We start from the raw sequence: 21880 nt of genomic DNA, 5'->3' as shown, positions 1-21880 counted from the left end.
AGGGCTGGTTAGTTTTTTAATTATGATTTCATGTTGTAGAGTTTAGTTAGGGAGGTACTTTTACATTGTTTTAACACATAAATGATTTATTGTCAATTAAATATTAACCTTTTCCCCTACACAGTTGTTTGTCTTTTCTTGATAAGAGTGAAGTATTTGATACTGATCACTGCCATCATATAATGTCATGGAATATTGTACTACCACTGTGAAGTGCCACTGTAATTGCTGTGCAGTAATTTGCACTGATTTGTAAACCTAGTGAATAATGTAATGCATTTGTTGGTTGATAGTTGGTTTAACACGAAATCCTTTTACGTAGAGATTTCTGGGTTGACGTATTGTTTCAATTTGGGAATTTAGAACGAACACAATGAGCTTGTGAAAAGTTAAAAATGTTAATCAATAGTAATAACGATACTGGACTAAATTTTGGAGGCATGAATCCAATCCTAGGAAAACGGATCTGGGAACGAGTGATACTCCCATGCGGGCTCTATGGATGTAATGTCTGGGGACTATTAACCCTCAAAGAATACGATATGCTGAAAGTTATTCCACGTTATTTCAGTAGAAAAATGTACATCAGGTACTGTTGCTGTGGACAACATGGGCTTGATATCTCTCGAATCCTTTATTGACAAATAATCACTGTTACTACTTGGAAAACTATGCCGGTCCAGTTATATATGTTTTTAAAAAGGTATTCATTACTCGCCTTGGATAACTTCAGAAAACTATGTGCTTTGTCACCTGTATTTAAAATGCTTTGACTTGTCAAAAAAACAATCTCCATGCAGAAAAATAGAAGATTATTTAATTAAATGTAGCTTCCCAAGTAAAAAGGCATGGTCTGATATTGTTTAGGAAAGGATTATATTGCAGCCCAGGAAGCTGTATGCTGTAAGCTGCTATCTAGACTTAACCTAAATAGATACCTAATGATAAAGAACACAGACTATGGCTGCTTGCACTTGAACGTCCTGAACAGTTCCCAAACCTGTCTCATCTTGTACGATGTAGAATTGTAGCTCATGATATTATTAATCATGTCTTTTTGTCTTGTACATTGAATATGAATGAACTATTTGAAATCATTTGTGATGTGATAGATGTCTCTACATTTGCAAGACTATGTAGTGAGAACGATGATATAATCATGTATGTACTACTTGGCGGTAGGCCTGAGTGTGTTAGCTCTCTATCTGTTACAAAACAGTTATAAGAATGCTTGATTGTCATGAATGTTGCAGTTATCATTTTCTCATAATATTGTTAAATTGTACTACTGTACAGCTCTGTAATTATACGTAATATCATATATGATATGTATCTTCAATATCTGGAGGAAATAAAGAATATCTATCTATTGTTTCAATTTGGGAATCGAAGATGTTACTTTGGTCTCATGATATTACACTGGTCACACACTGTCATGTATACGGTATACACGCTCGACCACCGTAGTCTGCAGTGTCATCCCACGTTTGTATATTTTGTGTGATGATATTACACTGGTCACACACTGTCATGTATACGGTATGGTCTGCAGTGTCATCCCACATTTGTATATTTTGTGTGATGATATTACACTGGTCACACACTGGCACGTATACGGTATGGTCTGCAGTGTCATCCCACATTTGTATATTTTGTGTGATGATATTACACTGGTCAAACACTGTCATGTATACGGTATAGTCTGCAGTGTCATCCCACATTTGTATATTTTGTGTGATATTACACTGGTCACACACTGGCATGTATACGGTATGGCCTGCAGTATCATCCCACGTTTGTATATTTTGTGTGATGATATTACACAGGTCGCACACTGGCATGTGTACGGTATAGTCTGCAGTGTCATCCCACATTTGTATATTTTGTGTGATGATATTACACTGGTCACACACTGTCATGTATACGGTATGGTCTGCAGTGTCATCCCACATTTGTATATTTTGTGTGATGATATTACACTGGTCAAACACTGGCACGTATACGGTATGGTCTGCAGTGTCATCCCACATTTGTATATTTTGTGTGATGATATTACACTGGTCAAACACTGTCATGTATACGGTATAGTCTGCAGTGTCATCCCACATTTGTATATTTTGTGTGATATTACACTGGTCACACACTGGCATGTATACGGTATGGCCTGCAGTTACATCCCACGTTTGTATATTTTGTGTGATGATATTACACAGGTCGCACACTGGCATGTGTACGGTATAGTCTGCAGTGTCATCCCACATTTGTATATTTTGTGTGATGATATTACACTGGTCACACACTGTCATGTATACGGTATGGTCTGCAGTGTCAGTTGTGTCCTCACTCCCCATGTCACCCCGTGTGTAGCTTCCATTTATTCATACAATCATACAGTCGAGTCAAACACCAGACTGTGTGTAAACCATTGCCAACTTCGGGTTCAGGTATAGTAGACAGACCTCCACTATTTCATTGAGTTCATACAGCGAGCGGCTTACACAAGTGACCGTTAGTCATATCAACAATGTCATAGTAGTATTTGTATGAGCGCAGAACGGTACAAGGGAGTCAACATCATCATAGCAGTGAGGAGGTAGAGGCTCTGTGTCAGGACAAGCACAGTACAAGGGAGACTACTGCTTCAATCATATTTCACTGTGAAATACAACCACATTGACAACACACAAATATATATTATGCACATGTGAGGATGCCATGTTAGTAATATGACCACTCCTGAAAAAACATTGTTAGTATTGTATAAAATAACGGAGTTTTTATGCTTCACGGAGCATTGCGTAGGGAAGTAGATATTACATACGAAATAAATGACGAGTGGGAGCTGTTTATCCTACAACGATCACGAATCGTTTATTTCTTATATGAGATATCAACATTTTGAACAGCCTTTTTAAGGGTGTCGATAAAATGTAAAAGCTTTAAAAACATTTACCCGTATCTAAATATTGATGACTTCCCGAGTACAATCCACAATATCTTATATAGTGCAATATTACAACTACATATAGACAAACATATAGATATATGACAAAAAGATAAACAACAATGTTTTCATAGACTTTTTGAGGCAGCATAACCTTGCTGTACTCCAATGGCCGACTGTTTCTCCACAGCTCTCCCCTACAGAACATATCTAGCATTAGATGGATCGATGTCTACGACAGGACCAGAACCAGAACCAGAACCAGCCGGTACCGCTAGCATGTTGATCCATCTTTGGTTCACATTTGAAACAACATCCCCCAGGCTGTTGTCATTGAATGGTGGTGCTGCCCCGCCTGTGTCAATGCAAATGGTGGTAACACACGATTTTGACTTTGTGAATTGATTTGGTGCACCACCCCTCGTTTAGGGCGTGTCGCTCTTTCTCCTACAACCAGGTAACCAAGTATGGGTTTTGTCAATGAATTTGTTATGAAAAATCATGGACAAGACAAATGACCAAATAAGACGTTATTATCAATAACATTTACACAACTGAACACGCGTGAGTATGGTGTTACGCCTTATATCTCTCATATATGTCAGTTTGCTGATTTCTTTTACACATTTACACATTTCACTCAATTTCTAACATTAATTGTTTGCAGCACTAGTCACATTTACATTATCCGAAAGTCAAACTCACCCCTTCCTGTTTGATCAATGACAACTGTCTTTGATGACATTTTGTCTATGATTCACGGCTCCACATCTCCACATGGGCAATAAACTGAAATGATGACGCAATTAATATCTGTAATTGTTTTATTCATTCTACAGCAATAGCGAAATAGGATAAAACCAACTTAAATACAAGCATTACCACATCTCGCAAATTCATATTGAATCTTTTGTTGAAGACATGCAGTGAGTGAGTGAGTTAAAATTAAAGTCACATCAATATTTCATCCATAAATTGACTTTCAAAGGTTATTTAATAATAAAAAAATGTAAACTATAAGAACCTGTCAACAAAGGACAGTAAAATAAATAGACGTTTCACAGATAATGATTTAAAACTAGCATTGAACCATAAAAAAACATCACTAGACATATCAATACGTTATAAAACCGAGCTATGGTAGGGACCACACTAGGGACCATGGAGACTTGCTTCAGGAGTTGGCGACTATTGACAATTTAGCCGAATTAAAAGAACATATAATTACATATATATTATATTATAACCTAGGCAGTAATAAATATACTCTGAATGACGAGGACTATCGTACCATCTCCGGGGCCAATCCTTTTACACTGGTTCAACTCCCTTTGAGGTACAGCCACTAACAATCTTAGTTATCCAATATATTCTACCAATATTAAAATATCATTTATCAATAACAAAACACAGAAAGCATGCAGTCAATTTGGGCAAATAAGTATAAATGTCATACATGTATGTAATAGAGTGAGTGAGTATGGTTTTACGCCGCTTTTAGCAATATTCCAGCAATATCACGGCGGGGGACACCATGCTTCACACATTGTACCCATGTTGGGAATCGAACCCGGGTCTTCGGCGTGATGAGCGAACACTTTAACCACTAGGCTACCCGACCGCCCTGTATGTAATAGAAATTGCATCTGTGAAGGCATCACATGTTCTGTAAGTCATGGTCGTCAATGGCAGGCAGAAGTTGTGGAGGACCTCGGTGCGTTGGACAAATGATGATGTTGCCCAGAAAGTACTTGAGCCAGGTCAAGATTTGTCATACATAATTCGTCCTATGGTTATTCATAATGTTAAAAATTATTTTAAAAACGTAACATGTGATAGGCTGGATAAAAAAATAATTCCTTCTAAAACACAGCCGACGGGTGTACAAACCCACAAAGAAGAAGTTATGGAACTCCGTAAAGCATTACTATCTGAAGTCAATGTGTTCATAATGGTTTGTTGGCGAGGAACCTAACTCGTCTGACACATATCCACATTGAACACATCTCGTTCTATAAGTATAAGAAATGATGAAATCATGTTAACAAATAAATAAAGTAACAGGAAATGGACTCGAGCTATATGTTTTATCACAGATTGTCTAAGTGAAATTTAAATTACCCTACTGGTTTCCAATCGGGCTGAACGGCGATGATACAATGGAAGCAGGTCAAAATGGACTCAAATCAGAATGGCCTCAAAAGGTCCAGTCAAAACGGCCACAGAAAAAGTCCCAACGGCCACAAACATAATAAAGACTGCAAATTCCAGGAAGCTCAGTCTCACAGGAGCGCCAGGTTGCTGCCTCAAAGTACATAATGATGGCTTGACTTATGGTGGATGGAGTAATAGTCGATGAGGGTTCCTAAAGACAGACACGTTGTCTGCCTTCAGGCGACTGGGCATAATGACAAGGAACAAGGGACAAGAACAACACATACTGCTCTAAGTGGGCGTTTATCATTATTAAGGCCATTTTGACATTTTCACCTGTGGCCGTTATGATTCTTTTAAGTCCATTTTGACTTTATGTTAGTGGCCATCTTGACTTTCAAGTTTTTAGGCCGTTCTGACATGAGGCCGTTTTGACTACAACCTGTTATAATATACCAACTACTTTATGTAATATACCTGTGGTATCCTAGTGATTTTATATTTACATCTTCCGGTTGCTATCTGTGAATGTCTCTCTAAAAATAAATTTGGCATTTGATCACAACCCAGACAGGTAAATGTGATCTACAATCAATTCAAGCAACTTACAATTTTCCACACTTAAGCTAGACACATGGGTAGTAGAGAAAAATCAGATCCGCTAATCGCCTCCGTGTGAAGAGACATTTTCAGCGTCCGTGTACATTTGTACACGATTGATTGATTAATGGATGCGATGAGTTGTCTGTATTGACATACATCACGGCGGACCCACGGCCAATGCAGAGGATACCATGAAAACCTACCACTTGGTAATAACTTATAATTTATAATTTTAACAGAAACCTTGCTACTATATAATCTCAAAGTTAATAAAAGTAACACAACTAGAGGCCTTTCCGATGCCACAGGTACATTGTTGTAAAATATAGAATATTAAGGATAATTTATAATTTTAACAGAAACCTTGCTACTATATAATCTCAAAGTTAATAAAAGTAAACACAGCTTGATTTTAGACTTTCAGTGTACGTCTTATGTAGTGGTACTGAAATTATCAAGTCGCAAAAGGCAAGCAATAATCTGTCTTTGTTGGTAGATATCACAATTATGACTTTATATTAACACTAATATGGGTTATTTGTTTACTACAGCAATCGTTATTTAAGTATGTGCCTGTGATGTCCACTGATATGTGATGGTAATGACACATAAATATATCATTCAGTAAGAAAGTAGTTCTGTACTGGGAATAATATTTTCTGCATATTTTCTGTTGTCCATTTGTCCGTCTTGTTGTGAATTGACCTTTATGTCAAAGACGTGTGCCCATTGAAAGGATGACTGTGCAGTCTTCTCAAATATCGGTGGGGGGTCTATATCAAGGCATGAGTCATCTGGATGACCTGGCAAAGGCATTTTTAGATTGTTGGAATCTCCTCCGAAACAGAAATTACACCAGGCATGCTGCAGGCTGTGCTCTAGCATCTAGGATTTTGTGTTCCTATCTAGCTGGCATTCTTGTTCGTAGCATTTCTTAATGAAAAATACATTTCTAGATCCCCTTTTGAACGATATGCAGAGGAAATACGATCATATGTCAACAACTATGACACGGATGATGTATTTTTTCCCTTCAATTTTGCTGATCTGAATTTGTATGAAGGATATGTGACTGTCATGGACTCGATGCTTGTTCTCTCAGCTAAAATCCTAGGCTCGTGCCATGTTGGTGCATGTGACAGTTTTAACAATTCTTAAAAAGGGTACTCTGAGCTGTCCTCCTCCTTTCACTTACTGAGATGACCATGTGACTCAAGAAGGCTGTACACTTCACCTCCCTCTGTTGCCAACATGGTTGCTGTTTCATTTTGTTCGTTCCTGGCGTTGATATTCACAATATTCAGCAAGAGTACATACTCCACCATGTCAGTACGCCCTCCCTCACAGGCCAGATGAAGGATGTTGTTCTTCTCATCGTCCAATAGTGATGCATCAGCTCCTTCGCTCACTAGTAAATGAAATATTTCCTTATGTCCAAGCCTTGCTGCCATCATCAGTGGTGTCCTGCTGCATTGACCTCGACTGTTTTTGTCCACCTTGCCCAGCTCGAGCACACGGCTAACAATATCCACATTTCCGCCCTGACAGGCCAAATGGAGAACGTTGTCATTGACATCATCAAATAGCTCCTGATTAGCTCCTCTATTCACAAGTAGTTCGAATATATTTCGGCACCCCTTGTGTGCTGCCACCATCAATGGAGTCCTGCCGGACAGTCCTCTGCCATCGATGTCAAAATTGTCATCAGCGTGTGAGATGATGGACTCAACAATTTCTACATTCCCACCGGAACAGGCCAATAGAAGGATGTTGTTTCCTTCTTTGTCCACTTGTGATGGAGGACCCCCTTCACTTTCAAGTATTTCAAAAAATTCTCTTCTTCCCTCTCGAGCTGCCCACATCAGTGAGGTTCTCCCACCCTGCCCCTTACTGTCGATGTCCACCATTTTCTTTGAGACGACATATTTCACCATTGCCACATGTCCGCCATAACAGGCCCAGTGAAGGATATTGTTACCGGCTCCATCCACAACAGTCACATCAGCTGCTTGTCTAACAAGCATGTCAACCACTTCTCTGTGTCCCCTTCTTGCTGCCCACAGCAATGGTGTCATCCCGCTACCGCCTTTCTTGTTGATGTCCTCTGGGCTTCGATCCAGGATGTCTTTGACTGCCTTTAGTTTCCCCTCCCTGCAGGCAACATGGAGGTCAGTGTCCTGAGTCTGGAGGTCAGTGTTCACTGTAACACAAAGGACTATTGCTGGTCATATGTATCATACATTTGACAAACTAGCAACATGTAATTTAACAGGTACATCATGCGAGTTGTGTATTACACTTATACAATACAAATTGTTGAACATAAATAACATTTGCTACTAGTACTATAGTGGGCGACTGAAAAAATGACATTTAGCACCCCTGTCGGCAATATTCCATTCATATCAAGACAGTCTTTAAATAATCAAGTCGCAGACCGATATAAATCCTTGCCACATAATTGGTGACACACATTTAGTCGGTTCTTATGACAAACATGAAGAAATGGGTTCTACTCTGACCTAGGAAACCACTGGGTACAACGGGAACACAAACTCATCTGTAGGGTAGGCAGTATTTTCGCATTTAATTGAAGATTGGAAGATATTGAGAGATTTGAGGTGGTGTTAAATGCTATGTGCAGAATTGAAAAAGGTATTTTTTTAGGGAAATTTCTTTTGTCTTAATATAATAGTGAAATCGTAGACACCACATTCTCTTGATCAATTGAGAGGGTGCTTTCTAAAATTCTAAAAAAGACACTCTCAGCTGTCCTCCTCCTTTCACTTACTGAGATGACCATGTGACACAAGAAGGTTGAACACGTCACCTCCCTCTGTTGCCAGCATGGTTGCTGTTTCATTACGTTTGTTCCTGGCACTGATGTTCACAATATTCAGCAAGAGTACATACTCCACCATGTCAATACGCCCTCCCTCACAGGCCAGATGAAGGATGTTGTTCTTTTCATCATCCAATAGTGATGCATCAGCTCCTTCGCTCACTAGTAAATGAAATATTTCCTTATGTCCAAGCCTTGCTGCCATCATCAGTGGTGTCCTGCTGCATTGACCTCGACTGTTTTTGTCCACCTTGCCCAGCTCGAGCACACGGCTAACAATATCCACATTTCCGCCCTGACAGGCCAAATGGAGAACGTTGTCATTGACATCATCAAATAGCTCCTGATTAGCTCCTCTATTCACAAGTAGTTCGAATATATTTCGGCACCCCTTGTGTGCTGCCACCATCAATGGAGTCCTGCCGGACAGTCCTCTACCATCGATGTCCATATTGTCATCAGCGTGTGCGATGATGGACTCAACAATCTCTACATTCGCGCCAGAACAGGCCAATAGAAGGATGTTGTTTCCTTCTTTGTCCACTTGTGATGGAAGACCCCCTTTACTTACAAGTATTTCAAAAAAATCTCCTCTCCCCTCTCGAGCTGCCCACATCAATGGGATTCTCCCACCCTGCCCCTTACTGTTGATGTCCACCATTTTCTTTGAGACGACATGTTTCACCATTGCCACATGCCCTCCATAACAGGCCCAGTGAAGGATATTGTTACCAGCTCCATCCACAACATTCACATCAGCTGCTTGTCTCACAAGCATGTCAACTACTTCTCTGTGGCCCCTTCTTGCTGCCCACAACAATGGTGTCATCCCGCCACAGCCTTTCTTGTTGATGTCCTCCGGGCTCTTATCCAGGATGTCTTTGACTGCCTTTAGTTTCCCCTCCCTGCACGCAACAATGAGGTCAGTGTCTACTGTAACACAAAAGACTATTGCTGGTCATATGTATTTTACATCTTAAAAACTAGCAACATGTTATTTAACAGGTACATGTATATCATGCGAGTTGTATATAACATTTATACAATACACAACCTCATCTTCAGGGTGGGCAGTATGTTCCAACTTCATTGAAGGGTGGAAGAGATTAAAAGATTTGAGATGGTGTTTAATGTTATGTGCAGAATTGAATTAGGTGTTTTTTTTTAAATTTTCTTTTGTCTTAATATAAATAGTGAAATCGTGGAAGCCATATTCTCTTGATCACTTGAACAGGTGCTTTGATTGTATAGCTTGGGAGTATTTGATGTTGTCACTCATTACATAAACTTTTGTGTTGACTGTATTGTGCTTTCAAAAACTATCATGATCTTGCTGAACAATAAGCCATTGATAACAACAGAACCTTAGGCAGTACTAATTGAAAAGAATAGAGTTTTGTGTGCTGGGGACAAGATGAAGATTAAATCTGTTAAAAAAGAAATAAGATTGATCTTATCTTATCTTATCTCTTAAATGGCATTAATGGCCCATTTAATTCATGAATTTTGAAAAAAGACCATAATAAACAAATTTAAGATAGTCCCATAGCACTGTAGCTCACATGAATATGTTATCAACAGTTTAAAATGTCAACAAAGACAGCATTTTAATAAATGTTGCTGTCGACACTGCTATTCAAATATTTTCTGCATAAATAGTGAGGAAAGACTTACAATAAAATCTAATTATTTGAAAACAATATGCCAAAGTTAAACTAATTCTAGAGAATATTAATATTAAAGAGTATTCTGTTTGGGAGCATTTAAGAGCACTGTCAAAACAACTTCAAAATTTTGTTTTATAAAAGGCCATGTGTGTTGAAACCCACACCAACCCAAAGAAATACCAAATTTTTCAATATTTCTGCATGTGTAGTTTCAACTTCGTTGGTCCAATAGTTTTTGAGTGTGAAGAAATGCATTTTATGATAAATTATGAACATGATCAAAGTGCCAAAGTCAATTATGATGAAATTATTGTGAAAAATACAGCCATATCACCAACTACCCTTATGTCAAATTGACAAAAAGATGAAATCAAGGTAAACATTTAAAATGTCACGAAAAACGGAATCTATGTGTTGAGCCCCACTATGTACTACTCATGTAACAAATTGCATTCCATGTTGCGAAAAGATGACTGAGTAATGGCCATAAATAGCATTTAAAAAACGCTTGCCGTGGTGGCCATAGTGAAAATGGGATTCAAGTCTCTTGAACATTTGGGCTTTTATCATTGGTGAGAAGAAGTATGTGAAGTTCCAGCTTCTTTGGTTTGGTGGCTGCTGAGGAGAGCATGTTTATATTGAATGACAAATGACAAACGCCGGATAAACATAATGCCATGACATAAGTTTAGAGACTTGGATAATCTACTTCAAACCAATCATCAGCTAACAGTGAACCAAATTTACTCACTCATTGGTAACAAACAATGAAATTCGTAAGTTGTCAGTACTCTATTCTGTGTTAGTATGTGTAATCACTGTTATCACTAATTGCTGATCATGCATCTTACAAATTAGGGGCATGCTATTCAAACAGGTACATTATGTGAGTTGTTTATTATACAAGTACAAATTGTTAAAGGTAAATAACATTAGCACCCAATGTCAGACTGGGTAACTGAACACATGTTACTGATGTCCCCAGTCAGCAATATTAATACCTTTGTGACAACTAACAACAAGACTGTATGGCAAGAGGGATGACATCACTTTCCAATAGTCGATGTTAATTGAGCAATATTCAAGGAGTTTGTGATGTCAACAGTTTACAACTTTTGAGTTACAATCTAGCATGTTCCTTCGTGGAAGATGACTGATGCTAAAAAGCTATTTGAACAGGGTGCCTAGGGTTGGGCAGGATACATATTCGCAAACACCTGGTATCATCACTATTTGATAGTGATTCATAAACACATGCTTTTGATATAATCAGAATTCCAGTTTGAACAAAGATGACCAAATAATGTTCTCAAATAGCATGTTTTCTATGGCGGCCATAGTGAAAATCGAATCTGACTCTCTTGAACAAATTGGTTATCATTGGTGTGAAGTATGTGAAGTTTCAGCATTGGTTCAGTGGTTCCTGGAGTGACGGTGTTTACCCCAGACAGCACGCCACTGGCATTAGGCAAACAGGCCTTGACATAAGCTCCCTTTCAAGCAGGTGAGCTAACATTACACAAATACGTGTGTCTGTGTTCATACCTCCACCAGGGTTAAGCGGTTCCAATTGCTCCACATCATCCGAGGCTGCAAATGAGAGAATCTGTGTTAGAAACTAGAATAATCTACTTCAAATCTATATTCTAAACAAAAGATGTACAAGAGTATGAAGTCATGATTTAAGTCTTTAGGGTGGTGCAGCTTACCTGTTGAAAGTTCAATTGTTCGATATATTTCAGTCCTAGAAGATTTCAGAATAAGGCTATCAGTCGTCATCTTGATCTATATATCTCTGCAGAGAAGTTTATACTAATCAATAATCAAGTTTCATCAACTTACAGCGAGTAAATGTACATGTTAGATATTTTTTTAATATGCTGCACATATCAGCATTTTCTAACAATAGAAACAATGACATCCACGTGATCTATAGTCACATGTCTGCATCTATTTTGAATAATTACAAAATCCACAATAATGGTCAAGTATAACAGTGTTCAGAGCTTTCACTGAAATAGAGCATAGAATGAAGACCAGAATTGATAAAATGGATACAAATTACAGGTCAGTAATTCAACACTTGGAATGATGGCATAGATTTGTACAACATAATTCTCAAAATCACATCTTTTTAAGGGATAATGATGACGTTCCCTGGGTTGTTTTTACTTGGATAACCTCGCACAACACAAGTAAATTTTGATTTGACTTTTTAAGACACAGCGTGTGTTCGAGTTGTTTCAAGATATTATTTACTTCCCTGCAAGTCCAGAAAAAATGAGCTGGTGTTTCTGTGTATGTGGCACAGAAACTACAAATACTGCTGTATATGCAGCCTATTAGCGACAAACATTGTAGGATGGAAGCATGTGATGTAATATTCTATATTGTAACCATTACAGTCTAGTACCGTTAGTATGTCTGAAAGGAATAACATTGTATTTTGGCCAATCAGTTGATACCGTATCGCGAAGATCTCCCCATTTAGAATAGTGTAGAATTTCGGTACAAGGTCCAAAAATTAACATTTTATAGTAATGATGGGTTCCTGTAGGATATTAAAGGAGATGACATATATTCAGAGGTTGGATTGGACTGTGGAGGTTTTTAAATGTTGATTCTATTTTGACTTTTTTAAAATACTGTTTTACAGATAGATAGCAAACTTGAGGAACAACAACAAACTGCCTGTATTGCAAAATTCCGTAACGAAAACACATCTTTACAGTTACATACTGTGTTTGGAAATGTGTGAATTGTTTAAATTCAGAAACTCACAAGGACGCTTCAAATTCCAGTTTCAAACAAAATTTATTAGCCCTCCGACCTTTCAGAGACTCATGCAGACAGTATTTGTTTTTCCAGTTGGTGTACACAGACGACCTCTTGTATATTCGCCAACCCTGACAGAACATTTAGAAAGTCTAGATCGAGTCCTTAACAGGCTATGGCAGCATGGACCCAAGCTGAAACCTCAAAAGTGCAAGTTCTTCAGAAAGGAAGTACAATATCTGGGCCACAGAGTCGAATTCGAGGGCATTGCTACTGATCCTGAAAAAAATATCGGTAGTATAAGAATGGCCTGAACCAAGTACTGTAAAGGAGGTGCGTTTGTTCCTTGGCTTTTCAAGCTTCTATAGGAGATATTTTTTAACAATTTGCCAAAATTGCCAAGCCTCTACATGAACTAGTGAGTAAGGCCTACAGTGTCTTAGTACGAAGAGATCAAGGTCCTTTGGAATGGTGACTGTAGAGCAGCCTTCAACAAACTCTAGGACAAACTCACAAACTCCACAGTGCTTGGCTATGCAATCTTTACAAGCTGTTCATAGTTGACACTGATACTCGTCTCCAGGGGTTAGGAGCAGTTCACATGCAGGAGCAAGAGGGTAGTAAACAAAGAGTGATCGCTATTCGTTCACTCTGACGCCTGTAGAAGAATGACGTGAACTATAGTTGAACTCATGATAATAATCATTTGAGGCCTTTGCAATGTTGGCCCGTGTAGAACAGATGTAGGTTGCACAATTCGGAAAGTTTGACTTTGAAATCAAGTTTCGCACTGGACGAACAAACCTTGCTGTAAATGCTCTTTCTAGGCTGACAAGCTCAGATATTCTGCTTGACTTTCCATCAGTCCACACTCTGTTTGAATACAACCTGAACACGGCTGCAATCCATTCGACTGAGGCAACTGCAGTTACTTGCATTTCACAACCTTTGCCAGGGCAAGTTAGTGAAATATTGGAAGATAGATAAGTCTCCTTCAAAATCGGAGAGAGAGAAAGAAAGGCAGGAGGTGTTGCTTTTTGGGTAAAAGGGCAGGGTGCAGGAAGAGAATGGTGTGCTATATCACCATGTGAATGACCCTTTGCAGGGGAAACTGAAACAACTGATCCTGCCACAGGTTCAAAGTTTCAAAGTCTACATGATCAGTGTGGTCCCCAGGTTGAAGAACGTACAACTTCTCTGATAAGATCGAGATTGGATTACGTTTAATGTCATTAAGAATCATTGCAAGTCCTGTGAATGATGTGGATTGGCAAAGCTACTATCATCTAAGATAAGGAATCCCATGATACACCTGATAATATCAAAGCATTGAAGTAGATTTCACTGTTTTAGGGCCATTATCTAACAGAAAGGAAAATGTACTTGTGATCATGGACATTTTCAGTGAGCACTATAGCTGTGCCAATGAAGGATCAAACTGCCAACCTACCTGCCAAGGCCCTGGTTCTGGAATGATTCTTGAAATATGGTGCACCACTACACCTTCATTCTGACCAAGGCTGGAATTTCAAATCTTAGGTCAACTAAGATCTATCCTAATCGCAAGAGCCGTAATATGCCTCACAATCCTGTGGGCAATGGGCAGTGCAAAAGGATTAATTCCATCATGCAGGATCTAATGCACACTCTGCCCATAAAGCAAAAAAAAATGTCCAGAACATTTTCCTGAAGTGGTGTTAATCTATAACACAACACCACACGACAGGATTCCGCCCTTCTACCTGATGTTTGGGCATGATCTGAGACACCCAGTTGACATTCTCCTTGGAAATGAAGAAGAATCTTCAACTGAACCCTCAGCATCCCTATGTCAGTTTCCATCAATCACGTCTTTGTCTTGTGTACTAACAAGGGAGCGTCTGAAGCTAGAGGCTGTTGCAAGGACGGATGCTCATGATAGATGTACAACGGAGTCAGCGTTGTCTGGGAGAAAGGACCTGGTTGTGGAATCGTCCTTTTTGTTGTAACAAGATTCAAATGCTTGGGATGACATTATTTACAAGACTGAAAGGCTTGACTCTGTGTATATGTGTATATATACTCTTCAAAAAAAGAATCTTGACATAGATGTAAAAACACTTTTTGCCAAATATCGAAAATAATTACATTAAATGAGAAACAAATAAGTCAAACAGAAGATGATGTAATTCGCGAAAACACATGCAAAGCACATAAACGTAGCGTTTGGGGATCAATTTTACAGCTACATCCAAACGCAATCGCCTGTAAAAAACGTGCAGCACAGGATCCTGCATTTAGGCATGCACATCAATCCACATCAACGGCTCTTCATACAGTCCTTATAACGGCAGTAGAGGCGGTGACAGAATGCCAAGACCGAATGCAGCTCAAGGGAACAAAGCCATTGGGAGATTACAAGCTGGAGCAGCTCAGCAAGAAGTGGCCAGGAACTTTGGTGTATCGAGGCAGACAATCTCCGCACTGTGGACCCGATACAACAACAACAAAAAAGTTGACGACATACCAAGGTCAGGAAGACCAAGGATGACAACCCAAGCACAAGATCGAAACATCCGGTTGTGACACCATCTCACAGCCACGTCTACAACCACGCAGAATATCAGATCAAAAGGTACGCAACAGACTGAGGGAGGGTGGACTTTTTGCATGAAGACCTGTTTGACGACATGTATTGACCCCACGTCATCTGGCGGACCGTCTGCTTTGGTGCCAACGGAGGGTTAGATGGGCACGTGCAAGGTGGAGAAATGTACTGTTTACTGACGAGTCCCGTTTCCTACTCACACGTACTACAGACGTCAGGGTGAACGTTACGCCCCCAACTGTGTGCAGCAGGTTGTCCCATTTTGCGGCGGGAGTGTCATGGTATGGGCCGGAATTCAACACGGTGGTAGGACGCCTGTGCATGTGGCAGTTGCATTGACAGGTGTGCGTTACAGAGACTTGATCCTACAGCCTTACGTTCTTCCTCACGTCAACTTTCATGGCGAACAGTTCCAGCAGGACAACGCTAGACCGCATATTGCACGTGTTTGTCAGGACTTCTTACAGCACAACAACATCCAGATATCACCTTGGCCAGCCCGGTCACCAGATTTGTCCCCGATTGAGCATCTGTGGGACGAGTTGGATCGACGCGTTCGCAGAAGGAATCCACCGCCCCAAACACTTCCGGCGCTTCTTGATGCACTTCAGCATGAATGGCAGCACATGCAACAGCGTGTTACTGACAACTTGATTGCATCTATGGGTCGTCGGTGTCAAGCGGTGATTGATGTACGTGGTGGGCACAACCGATACTGACATTTTCTGTACCCCTGTGACATTAACTGTATCGTGTACGTGTGTCTGTCTAGGTGACACGATTAATGTTTTGAACATTGTGTAAATTGATCTTCAAAAAGTGTTTCAATTATGGTTTCTGTGTCCTATTTTGAAACAATCGGATTATATTACATTTTGAAAGTCAGTGTCAAGTTTCTTTTTTTGAAGAGTATACATTTATATGAGCCAGCTACTGGAAGCATTTGAACAAGAACTGTGGTCAATTGTCCAGATCTATTCAACTGCTGTTGGATCTCTTCTGTGTTCTGACAGTGATAACTTCAGTGACAGTTACAGTCTGTCTTCAGATGACAATAGTGATCTTGACTATTGTTGACTTCAAGTGGGGGTAATGACGACTACATTTTAGAACCGATTCACTCCGCCGATTTCCAAGGCCTGTGTTAAAGTGACATTTCTATCGACTTACATGTTGAACATATTGTTTGATCAGATGAACTTGCCATCCAGTGAATTTGCTCAGGACTCAGGACTCAGGACTGAGCAATCAGTATTATGTGTTCGATGCTCATGTCAACCTTGGTAGTGGTTCTTTATGATGGAGACCATCATGATTTAGAAGGGGAGTGTGTGAACAAGTGCAATTTGTATAAATATGTTCCATATCTATCCAAATTGTATCAGTCGTGTCACATCCCTGAATGTATAAAATACTCTTAATGTAACAGCCCAGAACCCTTAATGTAAAAATAATGTATAATATCGTACATATCGTCCCTTATTGTAAAAGATTCTTCAAATAAAGTTTGATTGGAAATATGGGGTACATTTTCAATTTTCACATTTGTCATTGTTTCTGCTCGGTTTCTAATAATTATTCGTAACAGAACAAATTCTTCTTTTAACTTTGTGTGTTTTCTCAGGAACAACATATAGTAGAGCCATGGAACTTATGTAAGTGCACTACACCTTTCGCATTCTACCAACCTCTCAACATCAACAACCTGGTTGTTCTTTATAGGTTTTCTTAGAGTGATCATTACTGACATGTCATTCAGCTGATTTTGTTCAATCTTGGTATATAGATAATACAATATGACGTTATTTACATAACTACCATGGTTCTATGGCAACGGAAATCTGCATCTGCTGAGCCGATTGATCGATATTCAGAGATTCCATTCAGATTTGGTATTTAGGTACATTGTGTTTCACGAGGTTTTCTTTCCATCATGGCAATGTAACCGAGGCATCTTTGTCAAAATTCAGTTGTTCGGTCTCGTTCAGATAGATTTTTGCACTAAAGCAGATTTTATTACAAAAACATCGGAAGTGAGATTTCTCATTATTCGAAATATAGAAAACTAACCATATTTAATACTATTTTCCCATACTAATAAGTGCTCTTTATGAAACTAGGTGTGGATGATCAGCATAAGGTCCAGTAATATAACCCCATGCAGATATCCATGATGGTCCCACAGTCGTCAGTTTGTAATTTAAAGGTCTCAAACATTTATATCAGTAGATATCTATTCATGAAGTCCTTTTGAAAAATAGATTATTAGTTCCGCATGTCTGACGGTGTGTCCGTAAAAAAGAACTTTCCGGACAATTCCTTCTGAAATAATTGACTGATTTCAATTAAACTTTGTCCACATGACCACTTACGTTGTGCACTTTTCATTTCCGCAGAGTTATTGGCCTTTATTACTTTGTCATTTCAATTTGTGTGGACAACATTTAAACTAGAATACTCTTCAAAAGGAAACACATAGCCAGATTTGTGTGAGGTAGGAAAATACATTGAGATATTGAGCTAAAATGTTGTGAAGAGAACACTTGGTGATTGTAGTCATCTCTGTTATTGGTACATAGGAAAAGTCCAAGGTGAAGGTCAGCTACCATCAATATTGCATGTGTCCCCCGTTGGAATCGATAGTGGCCTGACATCTCCTGTCCATGGAACAGACGAGTATGCGAATCACATCGTGGGGAATGGTAGCCAACTCGGCCTGCAACGCAAAAACCAACTTTCACAACATCTATGATTGTTGTTGATGTAGGCACAGCATTCTATCCAATTCATCCAACAGGTGCTCTATCGGTTTCAAATCAGGGGATGTGGAGGGCCAGGGGAGAACATCTGTGCTGTTGTTGTGACGACAGGCTCTTGTGATCCGTGCTGTAAGCGGCCGAGCGTTATCCTGCTGGAATACAAATTGTTGTTGTCTGCGATTGGGAGGACGTGTGGATAGGAGAATTTCGTTGACGTATTGTTGCCCTGGATATGAAACAAACCTCTCCTGTCATGATGAGAGATAGCCGCCCACATCATAATGCTACCCCCACCAAACCTGTCAACTTCCTTTAAGCAGTTTCCGGCGTAACGTTCTCCAAGACGTCTGTAGAACCGTGCTCTTCCCTCCCCTTGACTGAGGAGTAATCTTGATTTGTTGCTGAACCAGACACCTCTCTATCGCAGTTGAGGCCACACCCTGTGCTGACGATACCAATGCAGTCATTGTTGACGACTCAATATGACGCGTCGAACAGGACGTCTTGTTTGTAGGGCTGCTGCTCTTCAAAGGTTTTGTACGGTCTGGTCGGAGATCACGCACAGTCCGGTTATTTGGTATGCAGTTGGGGTGTCTCTGGTCGTCCTTTCACGTAGATGTAGCCATCTTCGTCGGGGGCGTTTACTCTTGGTCGTCCCGACCTTGGACGATCACGTGTTGAACTATGCTGATGAAACCGATCCCATAGCCGCTCGATTGACGCAGATGCCAGGCAATCAAAAACCCTGTTCTTTAATTATGTTCATAGTGCTGCTGCACGTCAGTGCGTGCAGCTCCATGGCCTTTTTGTTAATGCACGGTGTGCGTTTTTTCCGAATCGTACGTGTTTCCCGACTAATGGTTTCCATGCCCTAGTTGTGATCATTTTGATCCGTGAAATTTGTCACTGACACTATATCACGTTAAACCTCTTCATTTTAAACCACTTGGTCCCCTAATTTTGCTTTTATGGCCAAACATGTCCGTTTTGCGTTGCTGTGAGTATACATCAATTTCTTTTAGATATGTACGTCGGTGAAGCTTCGGACATTGTACGACATGCCTTTATTTCCATTACTATTGTGTTACCATGGCAATGGAACAGAGGCCTCTGATTGGTCGAAAATTAGAAATTATACGATTTCGTTAATATTTTGTATATTGACATGAAATGGGACAACGAAATCAACCACATAGGTTTTGTTTTTATCATGTCAATGTAAAGGAGGCCTTTCATTTCTCCTTTAAATACTCTACCCTATGTCACCTCTTCCCACCAAGTTTACACAATTACTTCAATCAATGGAAGCATAATTTAGGCAGGAGCCACTCAGCCATAGTAAACTGCCGCCCCAACCTTACCCTCATGTTGTCATTTTCACCAGTTTTAGAGTTAATAAACCTAACGTCTACACAAATAAGTGAGTGAGTGAGTATGATTTTACGCCGCTTTTAGCAATATTCCAGCAATATCACGGCGGGGGACACCAGAAATGGGCTTCACACATTGTACCCATGTCGGGAATCGAACCCAGGTCTTCGGCGTGACGAGCGAACGCTTTAACCACTAGGCTACCCGACCGCCCCTACACAAAGGAAGTGTTTTACTTCTACGAGCCGGACCTGGATAGAGTTGAATTCAAGGTCACACGGCAATGACATTCAAATGCTCTTTCTACTCATTGGTAATCATTGGTATCTTTCAACTACTGATTTAATACTTACGCCGGTTAGATCTGAAACAGAATAACAAATGACATTAGTAATCGATCAAATAACACACATCCTGACATTATCATTAAATAATTACTGCCTGATATGACACAGCTGATAATTAAGGGTTGTTTTATATTTGTTGTGCAGAGGATAACACTCGCAAATTGTACCAAACAACTTGTCACCTATGTCACCAGTCTAACATGTCTAGCAAGCAGTATCTGGTAAACAGTGTGTACAGCGGTGGCAGTGTTTTTCATTTCTTTACTGTTTTTACAACTGTGTATTCTGACAGCTCACTTCAGTGAGTGCTGCCAGAGAACCTTCGTTACACGTGTTTGAGTAAAATATATTCATACTTTCTGCGTCTTCTTCGCCGTCTGTATACAGACACAGTGATGATGATGATGATGATGATGATGATGATGATGATGATGACGACGAACACAGGGACAAGTATGGCAGCCAGTGGTGTTGAGGCAGGTTCTCGTAATTGCTCATTTGCATCTTGTTTTGGATCACGTTCTGTAACATAATACATTTGGCTCAATAGTGCTAGCCTATATGCTAGAACACCTTTTGAGAAAGTGATACCACACTAAAACAAGCATCTTGAACCTTGAACCATGATTCAATATCCCTGAGTAACAGGCCATGCTTGGAAAATGGTGACATATGAAACATGTGCAGTGTCTGCACTTGACTGTTGTGTGAATTAGTGAGTGCGGAATAATGAACAGTTTGTGTATAATCACAATCATATTCCATATGTTATACAGTCGGCCTGCTTAGATATCCATGCAACAGCATGAAAACACCTCGCCCGTACTGGTTTGTACATTCAGTAGAATAAATAGCAGGATTCAGCTACGGTAGGGTTCGATTTCCTGTTGGGGTGAATTAAGTGGCGCCCCATATGAAACTCCAGGAAAATGATTTTGGTGAGATATTGTGGAATCATTTATTCAGACCAAATCTCTTGCATTTGGTTAATAACAAATGTAACATTAGTTAGATCATGCATAAAGTTGCATAAAACTTATAGTTACATTATATAACTAACTGTTTTGGCAAACAATATAAGGTGATCTTCAATAAAACCTTGCTTTGCCCATCAATGACGTGAATGACAGAAAGAAAATTAATGACCATATTTTGACAGTTAACTTGCCGTAGAACAATAGTTTGTGATTCTAAACCCCACTCTGTACATACCTGGGGATGTCTCACAGAAATCCCCCGTGTTGTTTCCTTTACAACCCGAGGTACAGTGACCAGTCTGGTGACTACAGATGTGCTGCTGACAGTTCCTGCTACAGGACAGTTGGCACTGATCACCGTACCAGCCCGGGATGCATCCTTCAGAACACTTGCCACTTTGTCTGTCACAGTGGACATCCTGGCCGGAATAAGGGGCACACGACTGGCTGCAGTTCAGTTGACAGTCTTCTCCATATTTCCCCACGGCACACTCCTGGCCCAATACACCCACAACTGAAAGGGAGTTTCAACAACCAATGCATTTGTTTTCTCTTTCAAATGTTACACATGTTATACCTGAATGTCAATATACGTGGAAAGGCATCATTTCTCCGTAGCTCACCAGACTGTTATGAACGTCAAGAACAATATGCAACCATAAACAAAAGAAACTCCTATTCCACAAGTCAGCATGTATATTTCATATCTATACATGTGTAAATTGCAGGGTAATGACAAATTGATGTTCTTAATATTACCCCTCATGGGGATTCCAGGATTAGGCAGACAAGACACGTTTATTTAGCATATAGGTCAGCACGTGGCCAAAAGTACAGATTCTATACAATAAGTA

The 21880-nt window shown here is 39.8% G+C and overlaps 1 protein-coding gene across 1 annotated transcript in view; it reads right to left on the bottom strand.

Annotated features, from left to right (window-relative positions):
• Window positions 1–3793: 3793 nt before the first annotated feature.
• The window catches only part of LOC139448331 (ankyrin-3-like), a 36860-nt gene continuing 18773 nt past the window's right edge, over window positions 3794–21880 (bottom strand). Inside the window, exons 3-8 of the mRNA XM_071229877.1 lie at window positions 21262–21540; window positions 20406–20571; window positions 20056–20066; window positions 11732–11800; window positions 8493–9476; window positions 3794–7901 (exon numbers count right to left, since the gene is read on the bottom strand). Coding sequence (XP_071085978.1) covers window positions 6889–7901; window positions 8493–9476; window positions 11732–11800; window positions 20056–20066; window positions 20406–20571; window positions 21262–21540 — 2522 coding nt within the window. The 3' untranslated portion in view covers window positions 3794–6888. The remainder of the gene's footprint in view (window positions 7902–8492; window positions 9477–11731; window positions 11801–20055; window positions 20067–20405; window positions 20572–21261; window positions 21541–21880) is intronic.

The sequence above is a fragment of the Haliotis cracherodii genome, unplaced genomic scaffold (assembly GCF_022045235.1).
Source record: "Haliotis cracherodii isolate W230 unplaced genomic scaffold, xgHalCrac1.p SCAF_7, whole genome shotgun sequence".
Classification (NCBI taxonomy): Eukaryota; Metazoa; Mollusca; class Gastropoda; order Lepetellida; family Haliotidae; genus Haliotis; species Haliotis cracherodii.
The sequence above is the reverse complement of the archived record's forward strand: the minus strand, read 5'-3'. Positions and strand labels throughout refer to the sequence as shown.